Source organism: Poromitra crassiceps (assembly GCF_964638095.1).
Source record: "Poromitra crassiceps genome assembly, chromosome: 11".
NCBI lineage: Eukaryota > Metazoa > Chordata > Actinopteri > Beryciformes > Melamphaidae > Poromitra > Poromitra crassiceps.
This window is the reverse complement of record NC_139643.1, coordinates 3,499,376-3,519,517: the sequence shown is the minus strand read 5'-3', so window position 1 is coordinate 3,519,517 and position 20,142 is coordinate 3,499,376. Positions and strand designations below refer to the sequence as shown.

The following is a 20,142-nucleotide window of genomic DNA, read 5'->3' as shown; positions in this document are numbered from 1 at the left end:
GAGGCAGTGGACAGGGCTGGAAAATCCATTAGTGCACAGCAGAATGTCGCTGAAGCAACCATTAGTTGATGCAGCATACCTGATACAATATGAAGATCAATTAGATGGAATTGATTACCGTAAATTCCGGACTATAAGCCGCGGCTTTTTTCCCGTTTTTTGGCCTTTTTTGCCCCCTGCGGCTTATATAACGGTGCGTCTTATCTATGGATTTTTTCCAAAAAAAAAAAAAAAATCTCTCTTTTTTAGCACTCTTTCTAACTATAAATCCACTTCTGTTTTAATTTCCTCTCTTGCCCTCTTTTAACAACATAACATAACATAACATAACACAACACAGGTAAGCAGAAAGAAAAAGACGAAGCAATCACGCCATGAATGAGGAAATGACTCACCTGCTGGAGGCTGGAGATACACCGCTTGGGCTAAACTTTTACTCCGTGAAACACTATCGATTAAGTCCGACATCGCTCAGAGGTTTTGAGCAGCTTGAAAACAAGTTTGAAAACGTGCAGAAGTCCATCCACTCACTCACTAAAGAAAATAATGCAACCGTGAAGAGTTTCACTCGTGTCCAGCCATCTGGCCGAGTTAGAGCCGAAGTCCCGAACACAGTGAGAAAACCTCCCGAAGCTGCTGCTGCAGCGGGGTGCATATTGTCCGGCCAGCCGACCGAGAGGCATGCGAGCCGGGCACTATTAAACAGTTGGGGTGTGTGAGGTGGCGGTTTCTCCTCCTCCTCCTTTCTTCTTTCTTTCCGGCCTGCCACCGAGGGCCATCTTCATCTGCCTACTCCGCTGGCCCGACCGTCAACTCATCCTCCAGGCTGCGGGGAAGAAGCCCCTCACCTGGGAGGGTACGCGCTTTTTCGTCCCGCAGGACCTCTCCGCGTTGGTGCAACAGAAACGCGCAACATACAACAGCATCATCGAGTCAATGGATATCGCTTTGGCGTACTGTACCCAGCGAGACTCGTCATAACCAGACCGGACTATCTTTAGCACTCTTTCTAACTATAAATCCACTTCTGTTTTAATTTCCTCTCTTGCCCTCTTTTCACCACACCGCGGACACTGTGTGCCCAGCGGCGGAACAAGAGCTCAAAGTGAAACTGCCGAATATCTTTTGAGTTGGACTGGTCAATAGTACTGTGAGTAACTAAAATAAAAAAATAAAAAACGGAATTCTCTCTTCTTTAGCACTCTTTCTAACTATAAATCCACTTCTGTTTTAATTTCCTCTCTTGCCCTCTTTTCACCACACCGCGGACACTGTGTGCACTGTAAAAAAAACAAAAAATACCACAATGTGTGATTTTGTCTGGGGATTAGTGACCTGACTTTTGTTTTGTTGAAATGTTAATAAATGGGAGCTTCCCCAAACAGCCATCCATTCCCGACAATCCCCTCTGTGCACGAAGCCTTACATATGGTAATTAAACATCAAAACACCCGCGGCTTATAGACCGGTGCGGCTTATAGAAGAAAAAAATAGTCACCTTTGAAGGTGCGGCTTATAGACCGGTGCGTCTTATAGTCCGGAATTTACGGTAGTTGTAGTTATTGATAACATTTGGTTGTGATATAATTATACCAAAACATCTTCTACATTACCCAGGATGACTACATTACCCAAGATGAGGACGGACGGACGGACGTGTGTGTGTACTGTGTACGTTACCCAAGATGATGACGGAGGTGGTCCCGTCCCCTACTTCCTCATCCTGGGTGCGGCTGATCTCGATCATGGACTTGGCAGCGGGATGCTGGACCTGGATCTGTTGCCATGGAAACACATTACACAATAAAGCTGCAGTGACATGCTCTCTTTTTTCATGGTGTGGCCACTAGGGGGGCGAATTGTCTATAAGAGGGTCTGTCCATGGTTTCCAATGTACATTTAGCAGTGTAATCAACATGTAAACAACAAACCCTGTGTGTGCAGTGTCACCAGATTGTCCTGCATTTGCTTGGGCAGGTTTGTGTGCATTTTGACGGTTTTTGAGCAGTCTTTGGGCTGAAAACACATTGCTGTATCTGGCAACCCGACCCTTCCAAAGATATAACTCTCTCTTCTCTTCAGTAACAACTTGGTGTGTGTAAAACTATAGCCTATCGATCGACATGCATGTTGAGAGATTAGTGCCGTAGAGACCAGGCATAAAATATGGTCGACAAGAATTTGGGGGCGAGACACTAACCTGAGTTTAACAATAAAGTCTATTAGAAAATGACTTTTTTTTTCAAATTATTTTGTGCCTAGACAAGTGAAAGGTAAGTTGCCTGAAGGACAAGTGCCTCAAAAAAATTCTACAATCTCATAATTTAGGCTGAAAATAGCGAATTTTCCCAATTCAAAGAGGAGACTCGAGCCAGGTTGACTGGTCTCACTCCTGCTGGACACACTGCAGTCCTGAAAGAAATCCCCCGATTTCAACGACAAGTCAGTCTGAGAAACAATAAAACTCAATCAGCAGAGATGTTATTGGAGCAGGGTGTTGTTTGTCTCACCTCTCTCAGGATAGCGTTGCCATCGTTGGTCATCACAATTCCTCCCATGGGGTCAAGCAGCATCTGAACACACACAAGGACATACCAGTGAACACATGCTAAACTTACTTCTGTCAACAAAACTAAAGGGCCAAGAAGAACGATAGCGCGGGCTCTGTTTTGTGTGCAGGGCCCGAAATTAACTTTTTGACCCACCGGCCAGTGGCGGGTAGATGGAAAAAATCTACCCGCCAAGCATATTTCTTACCGGCCAAAAAAAATCCGCATTTTTGTGTCACATATATCCATATATATCCATTTTTTCTAGGGGTGCACCGATCGATCTGCACGCAATCTGTATCGGCCGATTTGGACCTCAAATATGTGATCTGCTGTTTCCGATATTCCTTTAATGTTGCCGATCGCATAGCCGATCATGCTGCACGTGAGAAACATGAGGCAGCCCATTTTCATGTCTTCAATGTCTATCGTTTAACTTTCATATTGTGCTCTAACGTTTATATCATTGTGTTGCAAAGCACACGCTTTGCTTTCATCAGTGTACTCATCTCCATGCACACACCGCACCAGACTGTCAACACACCTCTTGCGTCTTTGAATCACACAAATCAGCTGGTGATTAGAGCACACTCAGCAGAGAGAAGTTACCTCCAGTCCTCCCGCCTACCGAGGCATTTGCATGCTGTTAAATCCGTGTGTATTAAAGTCCCAGATTAACGTGGTAGTCGGGGTAGTGCACGCGCACACACAGACAATTTCCACGCAAGCATTGATGTTCCCGCGGGCACTTTGAAGGAAGCGAAAGTGTGCTGCTATGTGGATGTGCGCTCCATTCAGACGGACTTTCTTCCTTTCTTTGGACAGTAACATGTTCTAATCCCTCGTGTGTAGCTTGTGATTCTGTTGTTTCTCCCGTCATGTAACCCTGTCACCATTATGTAGATCGCACTCATAGTGCTGCCAATTATAACACTGTAACTCGGCCTCGATGGGCGGGTCGTTTTGATGTTCGTTCGATGCGGATCCCAATGTATGACGGTTATTGTGCATAACCCCGGTTCTATGAGTGGGAGCTCTTTGGCTTTAGTCATGGTTCAAGACTGGTGTTTAAGAGTAACTGACTTACAGTTTACCTAATTATCATTTATATATTATTAGTTGTTAATTATCACTATAATTGGCCTATATAACAGCAAGCTTGGTTACTGACCTGTTTGTATATTTTATTGCCTCCTTTTTCCAGACCACACACAATCCTACTATTCCTGTCATAATGCTGTAAAAAGCCTATACTGCTGTACTGTACTGAAGAGAACTGACAACTAAACGGTTGAACTCCCATCTGTCTCATGTTGGCAGTTTCCTTTAGCCTACAAAATATAAAATAAATATATATATATATATCGGTGATCGGTAATCGGTAATCGGTGATCGGTCGATGATCGGTTGGGCAGATATTTCTCATAGGTGATCGGCAATCGGTGATCGGTGGCAAAAAACGTGATCGGTGCACCCCTAATTTTTTCAGTACATTTCAAGTAGATATGGTATTACGTTGAAGAATACACACTTAAATAAGAGGCCAGAGTAAAATTTAAAGGAAATTATTTTAATATATTGATTGATGATTGATTAATCAATACATGTCAAGTCAATCTTATCACTAGAGTTTAGAGTTTTATTAGGATCCCCATTAGCGGCTGCAAAGCAGCCGCTAATCTTCCTGGGGTCGACACATAACATAAAAACATGACATTAACTCAGACCATTACGATACAAGACATTCAAATTGACAGCCAATATTGGGACAAAGACAGTTACAGGACAAAGACATTAAAATAAACAATGAACGGAGAATAATAACAAACAACACAAAATAAAAATAAAGTAAAACCGGATAATAATCTACCTATATCATACCTACTCCACCAACCTAACAAAAAGGAAAAGAAAATTCCTATCTATGGTGTGTGTGTGTGTGCGTGCGCGCGTCTACGTCATGTTCCTTACTACTTTTGAGCTGCTAAGTGACTTTTCAGTTGCTTTTTAAAGCCTGGCTTAGTTTTGTCTTTGATGATCTTCTCTGGCAGTGCATTCCATGCTACCATTACTACTATTACTACATGTCAAGTCAATCTTGATCTTAAAATGTTGTAAAAAAAAACAACGCAGCTAAAATAATAACTGCGACAGTCTCAGTGCAGACAGTGCACAACTTGGGATACACACCTTTCTCTCCCACTCACACCTGGCACCTGCGTTAGCTCTCCTGCACTCGTTCTCGGCTCCTTCGGCTTTATTGGTGGTAAGCATTTTGATTCATCTCCTCATCATACGAGCTCGGCAACAAGCGCGAGCGATTGATTCATTGATTGATTCGCCCGATTTAGGCTGTCAATTTAGCAGAGGTTAAAAGACGCTTTTTACCTCCGCTAAATTGACGACTGCATTCCATTCCAGACTGAGGGGCCCTTTACACGAGGACAGTCTCTGGAAGAAACGACACAATAGCGTTTCCTTCACACCTTCTCCCCGTTTACATGAGCGCTGTTGAATTTTTAAAACGCCGTAATGTACATGCCAGGTCGCTAGGTGGCATTGTGATGGTCAACGGGGCGTTGCTCGTCACTCCACGGACGCTTCTACATGACGTCATTTCGTAATCGTCTTTCTGGGTTTTAGACACGGAAGTAGATTACGGCTACCGTAGTAATTTTTAGACTTGCCAAAAAGCTGTTTTCAAGCTAAAAAAAACAAACTGTTTTAAAGTTGTAATATTCTTCGGGTGAGAACGTTACATAGATGTGACCAGTTTATCAGAATAAGCCTATTTGGAAATCTTTAACGAGCAGCGAGGATCGGGAGCGCTGGCTGTGCTGACACTGTCTACTGTGTAGGCTGCAGTGAGAAAACACTGTCGATGTGCTTGCCTAACGTTAAATGCCGACCGGGTACAGCCATCGGCTCCTCGCAGCAGCAACGCTCGTTATGAACATTTAACTGAAGTCGGCCGCAGTGTAGCTTAGTTGCCAAGCGTGTGTCACGTGTGCAGGCACGTCAGAGTTTCTGGGAAGACTATCGTTTCTAACCGATTACATGGAGCGCTCAGCGGGAAGCGTCACCAACAATTCCACTCTAGAGGGTGGTTTCAAAATGTGTCGTTTCCTAAACGCGAATTCGCTGTCGCCGTCTTAACGGGAGGCACTAACGATACAATAATTCCCCGTTTCCATAGGAAACCGTCCTCGTGTAAAGTGCCCCTGAGTCATGTTTGGTAGCCTATACGGGAGAGCCATGTGAAACAGTCTCACAAAGCACTCGTGTTAGCCAGCTGCGCACAAAAACACACATGATAACTAGCCTATTATCTCCTCATACTGTATCATACCAGTGTCGGCAACAAGTGCGAGCGATTGATTCGATCATTGATTGATTCGCCCGACGTTAGGCTGTAAATTTACCTCCACTAAATTGACGACTGCATTTCATTCCAGAGTCACGTTTGGTAGCCTATCCGGCAGAGCCAGAATGAAACAGCCTCAGGAAGCACTCATGTTATACTACCGCACTGAACTAACGTTAGACTGCTTCCTTGTATATTGTGGCTGGGATCAGCGCTCCCCAGCACACTCCCAGCGTTTAACAGTGGGAAAAAGACGCTAGGTGGACACAGGCGGCTACACACAGTTTTAATATTACATGACGACTATTTTGGGACCCGCCACGTGGCGGAGAGACGCCAAACCTAACTCACCAAAGCTAAAATATGCCCGCCATTGGCGGGTGGCGGGCTCTAATTTCAGGCCCTGTTTGTGTGTGTGTGTGTGTGTGTGTGTGTGAAGTAATGTTATGGCTCATTTCCACCACATGGTACTGCATAGTACGGCTCGTCTTAACTCGTCTCGACCTGATACAGTCTCTGCTTCCACCGCAAGTTTACTCGCCTCCGCCCACAACTGGTCATCATAGCGACCGCATATCTGCCCTCTGTTTGTATAACGTTAAAATTAAATACCTACACGGAACTTTTAACAAACTGTAGATGGAAAATGAATGGCGGATGAAATCCCTTGGTTGTATGTTGAATGCAGGACGTGACTTTAGCCGGTGTGACTTTGGTGCTGTTGGACGCCCGCGTATCAAACAGCTGCAGTCTGCTTTTAATAACCTTATTGTCATCGTCAATATAGACCACTTGGTTTCTACTTTTAAAAGTTTGACTGTCTGGTAGGGCTGCACGATTAATCGTATTTTCATCGTCATCGCGATATGAAAATGCGTGATGAACACATCGCAAAAGTCACGTGTTATCGCAAAAAAAAAAGGAAAAAAAAATTACAGTGCACCTGAACGCAACATGCAAGATACCGGCTGAATAAGTGTCCAAATTTTCATGTCATTCTGGCCAATACTCCAATTCTGTTATAACATTTCAGTCTGGAATATGGAATATCTTTCAATAATCGTTATGACTAAAAGGCTAAAAGTAATCTCATGTGTAAGAAATGACTGTTCTACATTGAAGTAAAAATGTAAATAATTAAGTTGTTGGTTTTGGATTTTTTTTAGCTTCAAGAGTGCATTTCGATTCTGGAATCGGATCGTGACCCCAGGAATCGGAATCGGATCGGATCGTGTCTTAGCCGGATCGGAGCACCCCTACCCATTCATATTTTTGTTTATAGCATTTTTTTATTTATCGCCGGTCATATCGTCATCGCAATATTGAACAGTGTTATCGCACATCGCAGCTTTTCCTCATATCGTGCAGCCCTACTGTCTTACTGTCTGGTTATGTTTCATCTCTCGCTCGTCTCTGCTTGTCAGGCACGGTGGGTGACGAGAGGCGCACAGCTGCTCGACTCCCAGCCTGCAGTACTGCTGTATTGATATGCTTTGGTTAACGTATTTCTGATAGTAAAACTTCAATCTGGTTTCCCCTCAATCATTTTTCATGAATGAGCTGAGATTCCCGTCTTCCAGGGTTACCCTTTTAAACAGACGTCGATTCAGGGCTGATACTACCTCCACTGGCGGAACGAAAGGCGTAACAAAATGACTCGCCATTCCGTCCTTGTGACTTTTAAATAGGAGGCGAGGCATAATGACACCGCAACGATCGCGGCTTTCACAGGCTGGAACTTTCCTAAGAATAAAAGACTATCAGAACGCAGCCGCAGACTCCTGTCTCACCTTCATCATGGCCCGGGGGCCCAGGCAAGTCCGGATCACATCGGCTATGGCCTGCAACACACACACACACACACACACACACACACACACACACACACACAGAGTTATGTAGGGCACTTTCCCTGATTTCTGAATCCAAGTACCCCCTTTACCCGACTACAACATTTTGCTTAGACAACTGCAAGAGAAACTATAGCTATGATGCAATGAATGAATGATAGCCCACCTTTTGAAGAATAAAACATTACAAATGGGTTAGTAACATTTAGGGCTGTCAAAGAATATTCTAGAGTCGATTATATATTTGAATATGAGCATTTCAATAATATTTGAATATGAAAATTAATATTCAATTGTATTATTATTATATTTTTTTTAACCAGGTAAAAAACCTGGCCAAGAGGGCAACATAAAAACATACATCGTTTGCCTGGTTGCTTAAAAACATTACCAAAGTGTAGGCTACTGTACTAGTACTGACTGAATAAATATGAAAAAAAGAGTTTATGTTGAAAAAAATATATACCGTAAATTCCGGACTATAAGCCGCGGCTTTTCCCCCGTTTTTTGGCCCCTGCGGCTTATATAACGGTGCGGCTTATCTATGGATTTTTTCAGAAAAAAAAAAAAAAAACGGAATTCTCTCTTCTTTAGCACTCTTTCTAACTATAAATCCACTTCTGTTTTAATTTCCTCTCTTGCCCTCTTTTCATCACACCGCGGACACTGTGTGCACTGTAAAAAAAAACACAGGTGGTGTTGTGTTATGTTGTTTTGTTGAAATGTTAATAAATGGGAGCTTCCTCAAACAGCCATCTCTTTCCAGACAATCCCCTCTGTGCACGAACCCTTACATATGGTAATTAAACATTAAAACACAATTAAAAAAAAAAAAAAAAAAAAAAAAACATTAAAACACCCGCGGCTTATAGTCCGGTGCGGCTTATATATGTAACAAACAGGCAATTTTGCTGCTGCGGCTTATACTCCGGTGCGGCTTATAGTACGGAAATTACGGTATATGTTCAAATAAATATACCAAGTAGTTATATAAGGCTCTCTGGTTGTATTGGTTTGCCTTGCCACGTGCGGTTAAAAAATAAAATAAAAAGTATTTGAATACATTCGAACAAATATGTTTTGTTTAGAGTAAATATTCAAATTAAATTTTGGGCCAATTTTGACAGCCCTAGTAACATAGCAAAATAAGAAATGTAGTGAATTAGTGCCCCCTGATCAGATTTATTTTAACAGCGTGGCCATAACTTTATGCAAATAGCCTAGTTTACTCTCAAATGTGGATATTTTGACCAGAATCCTTCAGCAACACTTCTCAAAAGCCATATACGGTACATTGTTTTAAAGATGAAAAAAATTGTTTTAGGGTTTAGTTACCTTTTAAAATCATATTTAGTACTGCAAACTAAAGTGAGCCCCCAACATCCCTGCTAGAGAAACGCTTCATCTGTTAATCTATAAACAGCTTTACTAAGCAGCGCAGACCAAGGACCCTAAAAAGAAGGATAAGACAACACATATCAACAGCATTCACATTTTGCTTTGGAGCCAGTTCTATTGAAGTGAATGGGGCGAGCAGGCTGGCGAGCAGGCTTTGTCCCAATATAAACCATCATGTGTCATTTCAATTTGATTGAAAAATGCTTCCACCAGATTAAAGAAAATGGTCCCGTTCGGTCCTGTATCATGATGTAGTTTAGCTAATCTAGCTCTATTTTGGACCAAATGGGCTTGAGTTGAGCTATATGCAGCTGCTGGACAGAGCCATGATCTGTTTTGAGACCAATAATAAGGAAAACACTTGTGCACATTTACATTTAAAAAAATCAGTCAACATCACGTAATGTGTTTTCTTTAATCTGGTGGAAGCTTTTTCCAATGAAAAGTGAAACAGCACAGGTTTATAGTGGGACTTACCCTGCCTGCCCCATTCACTTCAATAGAACTGGCCCCGCCAAAGCAAAATTCGAACACTGTGATGTGACGCGTCTTATCCTTCTTTTCTAGGGTCCTTGGCTCAGACCGGCTCTGCTGAAGCTCACCTTGGCAGCGTTGATGTTGCCGGTCTGAACCTTGCGTCCAGACTCTCTCTTTATGTTCTGATCTGGAGGAGGAGAAGAAGAGAAGGACAGGAAGTCAGCCAGAGGAAATACATCCAAACACACCTGCTTCCATTATTATTGATTATTGGAGGTGTTGTTTAATGAGACTGCAGAGTGGAGAGCAGAGGAGGGAGACAGCTGCATGTGAACCTGTGATTTACTCGATACATAATTAGGGTTGGGTTTAACAAAATCGATTTTCTGATTCAAATCGATCTTCATTTGAATGATCAGATATCGATTCAGAAAATCCCGAGATCTATGTCTTTTCCTATATTATATTGACTGATGTAGTGATGTGTTTGTCATGTTAAATAAAAGGTACATTAATGTAACTGCTTTGGGATCAATATTTATGTTAACATCAATATTTTAATAATGCACCAGGTTAGAGGGTTCCTCGTACAATTTATAGCATTCGTTCTCTGTGATTGAGAACCTCTTTCAAAATTGGCATTGTATCTGAACTATGCCGAACCGAATCGATATTGAATTGGGACCTTGTGAATCGGAATCGAATCAGGAAATCAGTGGCGATACCCAGCGCTAGCTATATATAATCTGCTCATATAGTTCATCAGCAGGGACTCTAGTTTGCAGTCCCTGACTGAGTGGTTTTGGTCCAGTGTGGGTGTGGCTGCTGCAGCACAAAGCTAATGTTACACACACTGACAACACTGACACAGCTACAGTAACACTCACACAGCTAACATGATCCACAATGACACAGCTACCACTCACACATGACACACACACTGCTAACACCGACAGCTAACGTTAGCTGGTGTGCCTGTGTGTTAGGTTAAACTGGGCTGCAGGTGTCGGGGACCGGGGTGTGGAGGATGACTGGCTGTTTCCACACAGAGACAGCAGATTTGTTTAATAGTTCTGACTGGGATTTAATAATTTGTGCTAACCTGTGCGCTAAACCATTAAAGTGGCTACAACACCGGTCTTCCCATTGACAGATGCGGTCACAGTAACGCTTTACAACAAAGGATGAACGGAAAAGTTACCGGAGCTAGCTACAGATTAACAAGCCGACTAGCATCACATGTCTACAGACAAAATGGCCAACATAAACATAGACTAACGCTAAACGTTATCTTGGATATAACGCTACTGATCATTATGTTTCGAGCCGGGAAGTACTTGTAAGCCTGCCGGCTAACACATCCTGGTTTAAAGCAGGGACGGGACTAGCCTTCATTCTGAATGAAGAATGAAGGCTAACTAGCTAGCTAGCTTAGCTGAGCCCGTGTGCTAACGAACACATGAGTAAGACCGAGCTAGCATCCATATATTTACTGCGATGCTCCAAGCTAACTAGCCACATCATTAGCATTGAAGCTAACACTGAAGCACATGCGCCTCTGTGCAGCATTCCCTCTGCTCACACACAACAATACACAGCCTGCAAACACACTATCACCAACACAGCGTGTTTACTAACAGGATAATGTGTTCAGATACTTACTGAGCACTAAAACCTGTTGGCCCATCATCTTGACAGCGCGTGCAAGACAACGTCGGACTGGAAGGTTCGGGAAGCAAGAGAAGAGGGAGGGGAGGACGGAGGCGGCCCGTGCGCGTGAAAACGCGTTAACGTATTGACCAATGGGCTGCGAGAACTCACATGATAGACAGCAGCTTCTACCAATTAGATCAACGAGGTAAAGAAATTAAGGCGCATCCTTTTAACTTCGCGTCACCAGGCTCTTTCTCCTGGCTCCCGCCCACAATTGATTTTGTCACCCTACTGGTTCCCGCCTAGAGCCCGCCCTAGACCGGATGGCAGCGTTTCTAGCTCGTCAACTTTCACGTTAACTTGACAATTTGACCCAAGTATCAGAATCCTCTTTCACCGTTTTGACCGGTGTGTCAGGCGGTGGTGGCGGAGATGCCATATTGCATAAACGTTTTGTTTTATGTAACGCTAGCTTTGTTTTGATCAGACTCTAGTTTAGGTAACATCACCGCGTCAAGCTAACGGCAACAAAGACGTTGTTAGGCGCATTGCCATCCGGTGTTAATTCTGGGTCCGGGGTTTACGCCCCATGACAAAAAGCGGGGTGGAAGGTGCCCAGACTAGCATCCTTTTACGGTGAAACCAGACACTAGGTGAAACAAGTCAGATGATATCATAATGGAAATTTGAGTGGCTTTGAAGTTCTCCCAAATGAACGCCTTTTTTAATGTTTTTTTTGTTTTTTGATGTTTTATTAAAACAATTGTGATGCAGTGATGTCATCAGTGATGTCACTCGAGCAATTATGATGTCATTGGTGATGACAGCGGTGATGTCATGCATGCATGTCTGCCTCTGCATGTCTGTCTGTCTGTCTGTGACATCATCAGTGATGTCATAAATTACCGAGCAGACCAGAGGTTTTCAAAGTGGGAGGCGGCCCTCCCCACGGGGCTGCAGTTTCAGGGAAGGCTTTTATGCTACATTAGTCGTACATTAGTTATCAAAAGAAATATGCCAAAATTGGAGCATAAATTCAAGGTTTTCACAGCTTTACTATTGCATGAGGTAGCTAATGTTCTGATGTAGGACTCTGCTTCTTTCTTAAACGTGTAAAAAGAGGGTTTCATTTTTAACACCTTACATTCATGGATATAAAACTTTGCCAGTAATATGATGAGATTACAAAGAAAACAATAATTTTCTAAATATCTCTTGTAATTTGTAAACGCAAACAACACATAGGAAGTCTTATTTTTATTTGAGCTGGCGAAACGCCGCCAACTTGACAGTGACACTACTACAAACAGTAACGTGTGTTCATACAGGAGAGACTTATTTGATCGATCACTCGCTGTGGAAAGATGTCTGCAGGCCAGAAGCTGAGAGCGCTGGTGAAGCAGAGACTAGCTGCGGCTGCTGAAGAGATATTTGGCCTGTTTGAGACAACAATAGCAGAGTATGAAGAAGAGATGAGTCGCCATCTCAGGCTGCTGGAAGCTGCTGTGAAGATCAACACAGCAGGTCTGGACAAGGTTTTTCTACGGACTCCACTGATCTCAGTACAGTAACTGCTCACCGCCAATACATTATTTGACACGCTGCTGCCTTCAAACCAAAACCAGCTGGCTAAACAGCAGGGAAGGAGTCCCTCCGTTGTTTGAATTCTTTAGCTCGTTAGCATCACCTGTGTCTGTGAGCGAATATAAGAGCTAGCGAATATAAGAAGTTCCGGTGAGATTTTTCAAAAAATTTCAAAGTAAAAGAACGATTCTGCACAATTATAGAGCAGACAGGGGCGATTGAAAAATCATTATTTTCCACATTAAACTAATAAACTAAGCATTTAAATGAAGCTATATAATACAAATGATGTTTATGTATGACAATAACTGTTTCAATAACATTGAGAACGTTCTTCTCATTATCTTAATAGATAAAAGCTGTTCACTGGAGTGCATAGCCTTTACAAATTGGACACTGGACAGGTTTGTGTTCAAAGTGGGAGCTTGCCAAACATATGCACGCGCTCTGATAGACCTCCTCTGTGACATCACACTGTCAGCTAACCTGGGGAGGGGTAAAAACAACCATGCCAGGCCGTCAAACCCACCCAGAGCCCAGAGGTCACTCATATTGTCATTTCTGGAGTAATATTGAACACTGTACACCCCTAGTGGCAGCACAAACGATGTATGCACGCGCTCTAATAGACCTCCTCTGTGACATCACACTGTCAGCTAACCTGGGGAGGGGTAAAAACAACCATGCCAGGCCGTCAAAAACCCACCCAGAGCCCAGAGGTCATATTGTCATTTCTGGAGTAATATTGAACACTGTACACCCCTAGTGGCAGCACAAACGATGTATGCACGCGCTCTGATAGACCTCCTCTGTGACATCACACTGTCAGCTAACCTGGGGAGGGGTAAAAACAACCATGCCAGGCCGTCAAACCCACCCAGAGCCCAGAGGTCATATTGTCATTTCTGGAGTAATATTGAACACTGTACACCCCTAGTGGCAGCACAAACGATGTATGCACGCGCTCTAATAGACCTCCTCTGTGACATCACACTGTCAGCTAACCTGGGGAGGGGTAAAAACAACCATGCCAGGCCGTCAAAAACCCACCCAGAGCCCAGAGGTCATATTGTCATTTCTGGAGTAATATTGAACACTGTACACCCCTAGTGGCAGCACAAACGATGTATGCACGCGCTCTGATAGACCTCCTCTGTGACATCACACTGTCAGCTAACCTGGGGAGGGGTAAAAACAACCATGCCAGGCCGTCAAAAACCCACCCAGAGCCCAGAGGTCATATTGTCATTTCTGGAGTAATATTGAACACTGTACACCCCTAGTGGCAGCACAAACGATGTATGCACGCGCTCTAATAGACCTCCTCTGTGACATCACACTGTCAGCTAACCTGGGGAGGGGTAAAAACAACCATGCCAGGCCGTCAAAAACCCACCCAGAGCCCAGAGGTCATATTGTCATTTCTGGAGTAATATTGAACACTGTACACCCCTAGTGGCAGCACAAACGATGTATGCACGCGCTCTGATAGACCTCCTCTGTGACATCACACTGTCAGCTAACCTGGGGAGGGGTAAAAACAACCATGCCAGGCCGTCAAACCCACCCAGAGCCCAGAGGTCATATTGTCATTTCTGGAGTAATATTGAACACTGTACACCCCTAGTGGCAGCACAAACGATGTATGCACGCGCTCTAATAGACCTCCTCTGTGACATCACACTGTCAGCTAACCTGGGGAGGGGTAAAAACAACCATGCCAGGCCGTCAAAAACCCACCCAGAGCCCAGAGGTCATATTGTCATTTCTGGAGTAATATTGAACACTGTACACCCCTAGTGGCAGCACAAACGATGTATGCACGCGCTCTAATAGACCTCCTCTGTGACATCACACTGTCAGCTAACCTGGGGAGGGGTAAAAACAACCATGCCAGGCCGTCAAAAACCCACCCAGAGCCCAGAGGTCATATTGTCATTTCTGGAGTAATATTGAACACTGTACACCCCTAGTGGCAGCACAAACGATGTATGCACGCGCTCTAATAGACCTCCTCTGTGACATCACACTGTCAGCTAACCTGGGGAGGGGTAAAAACAACCATGCCAGGCCGTCAAAAACCCACCCAGAGCCCAGAGGTCATATTGTCATTTCTGGAGTAATATTGAACACTGTACACCCCTAGTGGCAGCACAAACGATGTATGCACGCGCTCTAATAGACCTCCTCTGTGACATCACACTGTCAGCTAACCTGGGGAGGGGTAAAAACAACCATGCCAGGCCGTCAAACCCACCCAGAGCCCAGAGGTCATATTGTCATTTCTGGAGTAATATTGAACACTGTACACCCCTAGTGGCAGCACAAACGATGTATGCACGCGCTCTAATAGACCTCCTCTGTGACATCACACTGTCAGCTAACCTGGGGAGGGGTAAAAACAACCATGCCAGGCCGTCAAAAACCCACCCAGAGCCCAGAGGTCATATTGTCATTTCTGGAGTAATATTGAACACTGTACACCCCTAGTGGCAGCACAAACGATGTATGCACGCGCTCTAATAGACCTCCTCTGTGACATCACACTGTCAGCTAACCTGGGGAGGGGTAAAAACAACCATGCCAGGCCGTCAAAAACCCACCCAGAGCCCAGAGGTCATATTGTCATTTCTGGAGTAATATTGAACACTGTACACCCCTAGTGGCAGCACAAACGATGTATGCACGCGCTCTGATAGACCTCCTCTGTGACATCACACTGTCAGCTAACCTGGGGAGGGGTAAAAACAACCATGCCAGGCCGTCAAACCCACCCAGAAGCTATTGCCTATGTATATGCACAGAAAATATACATTTCTATTTGAAACAGAAAGATTTAATCAATTAAAAATAAATAGCACAGTCAAATGAATACAAAATAAAACAAACTCTGTTTTCTATATACCAACAGACAGGGTTGTGATAATGCAGTGCATACTCTGAATCATATTCCTGATCTGATTTGTTGAATTTTCTGATATGTACAATTTCACAAGTACCGGTATACAGATATTGTATTGATACTGTTTTGCTATGACACATGGTGTGGGCTATAGGCAGCCTATTAACTGAGTGACGTGCAAAAGAGCATAATATATCAATAGACAGGGTTATGTGAATGAAGTGGATACTCAATGTATCACATTATTATACATAGAGTAATGCAAAAATACTGACATATCAATAATGAAAGAAACACATTACTGTAAAAGTTCAAAGCATCTGAATAAACAAAAGAGCAATTCAAAAATGTGCAAGGATCAGTCTACAGCAAAGATGCTATTAACTAATGAAAAATACATATGTCCAAAATATACAAAGACTTAAAAAAAAAAATCCAAAGTAAAAAGTAAACAAAGCCAAAATGACGTTCCCTCCTGGTGTCTTTTGAAAATGTCGGTTGGGGTCCCTTGCATCCTCCATTTGTGCCGTTCTCCTACAACATAGACACAACAGAGCCTTTTAGGTAGTTTGTCCAAGGTAAGCCAGTACATGCTTAAACTATGTACTCAGAGAAGTAACTTTCCCTCTGACAACTCATACATAAAACACTCTCGCTTTCCACTCTCGCTTTCGAAAGTGTTGAGGCTCACATCAAACAGAACGGCTTTGGAAAACAAACAAGTGAAAATACCACAGCTGTTGCCATCATTTTGTGGTATGAAGTTGGGACATCTGTGATAACATTCATATCTAAATGTGATACCCGTACTTCTACCGTGCAATGCAAAGTACTGTAAGGCTAAGTACCTTTGCAGTGGATAGAATACCTTAACCAGCTCCTGTTCATACACACGTAGTGAATCCATTATCACAACATCTAATACTATGCCATTATCCTTCACTGTCTTATTGGTGAAATCTATGACGATGGATCCCCAATGGGACTTTGCATGGACGGGCAATATCACCAACTCAAAGTTCCACCAATTAAGTGATGCTCGTGGTACATCTGGGAGAACACTAATGTCATCACACCAAAGACTCCTTAACTCTTGGCTTACAAAAGTGCTGTGACAAATGTGTGCCATTTTGTCAACACTAGAGAGCAAGAGCTGATGGTACACATCGATCGTCCAATCACTCAGCCACCCACCATTCCTCACACTAGCAATGTCTTCAGCAGAAAGACGTGATGTACCTGTATGAGTGTTCATTAGCTTTGGAACATGTCTCATTTGTGTCTCACTTGTCTGCTTTTGTTGTTTGCATCTATCTGTGCATTTATGTTTTTGTCCAACCTGCTGAAAGTTGATGTGTTTCACACTCTTAGTTTTCTCGTATGACACAAAAAAGAAACTAGCTGTGGTCAGTATTTTCTGCATCAGCTCAAAGCTATAGCCTACTGTGTCATTCGATACCTTTGTCATGATATGCCAGTCCTGATCTTTACAGGTGTACAATGACACATATGGTGGCTTGTCAAAAAATGCACAAACACTGGACACAGCATAATCATTTTGGTTGTACAGACAGGAGAGAGTGAACGTTTTGGGAATGTCTATGCCGGCTTTTAACAAGATAAGTAAAGACTGTGGGCTGTGGATTACTTTACAGGCTGATGATTTGATTTCATGCTTACATGTTTTGCATTGGCCATATTGCACATGGAATTCTTGTGCCAGTGTGTCCAAGATGCCTTTTTGTGAAACCTCATGTGGCTGCACTATGAGTTGTGACATGGTCTTACTAGATGGTACGGCCTGGTCACCACATTGACTACAAAGATAGCGACTGAGACTTTTAAGACACAGCAGGTCATTTCCAAGGAAAGAAGCCCCAAGGGTGTCTTTCACAAAGCTGTTTAACATGGTGCATACTTCTGTCATAGAAAATCGCTGAGAAACTAATGATACCAAATCATTATTGACTACATTGATTTTCTCAAGCGCTATTGTAAACAATGCTGGGGACTCCACCGCTGCTGCTGCAAGCCTTGTGTGGCATTTTTGGAAAGCAGATGTAGTTTTTAGAAATGTTAGGATTGGTATGGCCTCACACATATTGTGATTTGGTCTTTCAATGGATAAAACATGAACATCTGCATCATGATCATAAGATGGATGAGAGTTGATCTTAGAGAGGGTGCCCGCTATTACTGGGAGGGCCGAATCAATATCTTCCAAATTAAGTGCACCATTAAGTGGTGCATCATTAGATTTGGCATAGAAAAATATGTACCCATTCTTGCTTGCCTGTTGCTTTGCGTTTGCTGTTGTTATGATGCATATTGTACCATCATCTGCTTTAATTACAACATGGGCATAAAGCAAATGTGCCCAGAAGTGTCCGGCTTTGGCCACAGAGCCTCTATGACAAATAATAGAGCACAACTTATACTTAATTTTACTGCTGTCACCAATGGGGATTTCAATTACATCAGATGGGGCTACAGGAGTATGCAGTACCCTGCCACCATTATCAACACGTGACACAGAAAGAGTAATTACATCAGGAGCAGCAATCCAAGATGTGTGTCTCTTTGTTGTTGAACCACATTCTCTACATCTCTGTGGACCTTCACCTTCCATGATTGCGTGTTCGAAAAGAGACCTGAGAGACTCACTCGTCTGTGGCAGGGGTAATTCAAAGACTTTGGGTGCGTCAGGGAAGCTGTCCACACCAAATGCACACTTTTCACATCTGTCTGTATGTTTAGCACTCACTGTTGTTTGGACACCACACATATTTAACCAAATTAATAGTTTGTGTATCAAATCGAGTGGGTCATTGTGCTCTGACAAGGACAACCCTTGGATGCATGACACTAATTCTTGAGTGACACCATGTATTGTTTTAGCATCAAATGTCTGCCCTGGATTTTCAAAAACCGCATGAATGAGAGCTGCTAAATTCCCTGGCATAGATGACATCGCCACCATAGAATCAGGTGTCAACCGTTTAAATTGATCTTGTACAACTTCTAGATGCAGTATGGACTGTAGGGTTGCATTTAACCAACAATTATTGTCATTATTTGCAAACCTGCATATGGTCTTACATATGTCCTTACTTGTGCCTGGCTTTAGCTTATTAGATACATGGGCAATATTATGGCATACTTTCTGAGTAGCATTCTGCTTTGTTTTGTCTGTCACACTTGCTGAGCTTATGTTGTCATTTTGTGAGAATATCTTTGAATATACTGGTGGCCGTTGTTGATAAGAGCGTTTAAGTTGTTTGGGGACTTTTTTCTTTTTGTTCCACATTTCTTCAGGTGGCTGATGGACACACTGTGGTTGTGGAATCGTGTAGGTTACTTTGTCACAGAAATCTTTGGCTGACTGGTTGTATAATGAGTATATGTGCTTTATAGATTCATCTGGTGGGAGTCTCCAATCACCAGGACGAACTGTGCACACAAAAAAACAGTCAAGACCCATTTGAATGCAACGACACAGGGGTGTACAGTGTTCAATATTTGTCCAGAAATGACAATATGAGTGGCACACAACACATCATCACATCATTCAGGAGAGGATTTGTGACTCTTGCTGTTGACAACTGTATAAAGACATGTTATAATGACAATAACAATAATAACATTGAAACAACACATTGAAAGTAAGTTCAAGTCAGACCCATATTAGCATTTTTTAACTTTCAAATATTGAAATTGACTATTGTTAATTTTCCTAGCCATGCCTATGAGACCAAATATCCCACCTCTTTCTCCTTGATCACATCCTCCGATGGAATGAGTGTCCGATGACACTTGCCTGTGATCTTTGACCGTGGCCACTGCTGGACTTTGTGACGCTTTCCGTAAGATGCCATCACTGTGAAAAATAAGAAGAAATATAAATATTTGAGTGGCCCCACTAACAAAAGTTGCTGCTGGAAACCTGCTTATTGATGATGGTCATTGGACGGTGTTATCGCCACACACACAAGAAACATAAGTAAAAAGTACAAAATGTCTATAAAGCATTATGAGCAAATTCATAAGGCTTTATAACAATAACAAGTCTTATAAAGCCTTATAAATGCATTATAATGCCTTGTGATAATGGCTTATAGACATGCCCTTCATAGAAAGTGTTACCGTAATGACATCTGAAACCTAAATGTTAATCTAAATGTAATATTTTTCTCTTTTCTGAAACAAAAATAAATAATGTATGTGCATAACCAATGGTTGCTATGTGTTAGAATTTACTGTAGGCCAGTTTCTGACATGAGCAGAATATCTGTACTGTTAGCCAACATGCAAACTGAATGAAGAAATACCTGACACCAAAATATGCCAGTATGTTTGATAGATACA

General features: G+C 42.8%; 1 protein-coding gene across 1 annotated transcript in view; it reads right to left on the bottom strand.

The window, feature by feature from the left end:
- Positions 1 to 11,387, bottom strand: part of cct3 (chaperonin containing TCP1, subunit 3 (gamma)) — a 29,160-nt gene extending 17,773 nt beyond the window's left edge. The window contains exons 1-5 of the mRNA XM_083645761.1: positions 11,301 to 11,387; positions 9,764 to 9,825; positions 7,704 to 7,754; positions 2,511 to 2,573; positions 1,681 to 1,777 (exon numbers count right to left, since the gene is read on the bottom strand). Coding sequence (XP_083501887.1) covers positions 1,681 to 1,777; positions 2,511 to 2,573; positions 7,704 to 7,754; positions 9,764 to 9,825; positions 11,301 to 11,328 — 301 coding nt within the window. The 5' untranslated portion in view covers positions 11,329 to 11,387. The remainder of the gene's footprint in view (positions 1 to 1,680; positions 1,778 to 2,510; positions 2,574 to 7,703; positions 7,755 to 9,763; positions 9,826 to 11,300) is intronic.
- Between the last annotated feature and the right edge of the window lie 8,755 nt (positions 11,388 to 20,142).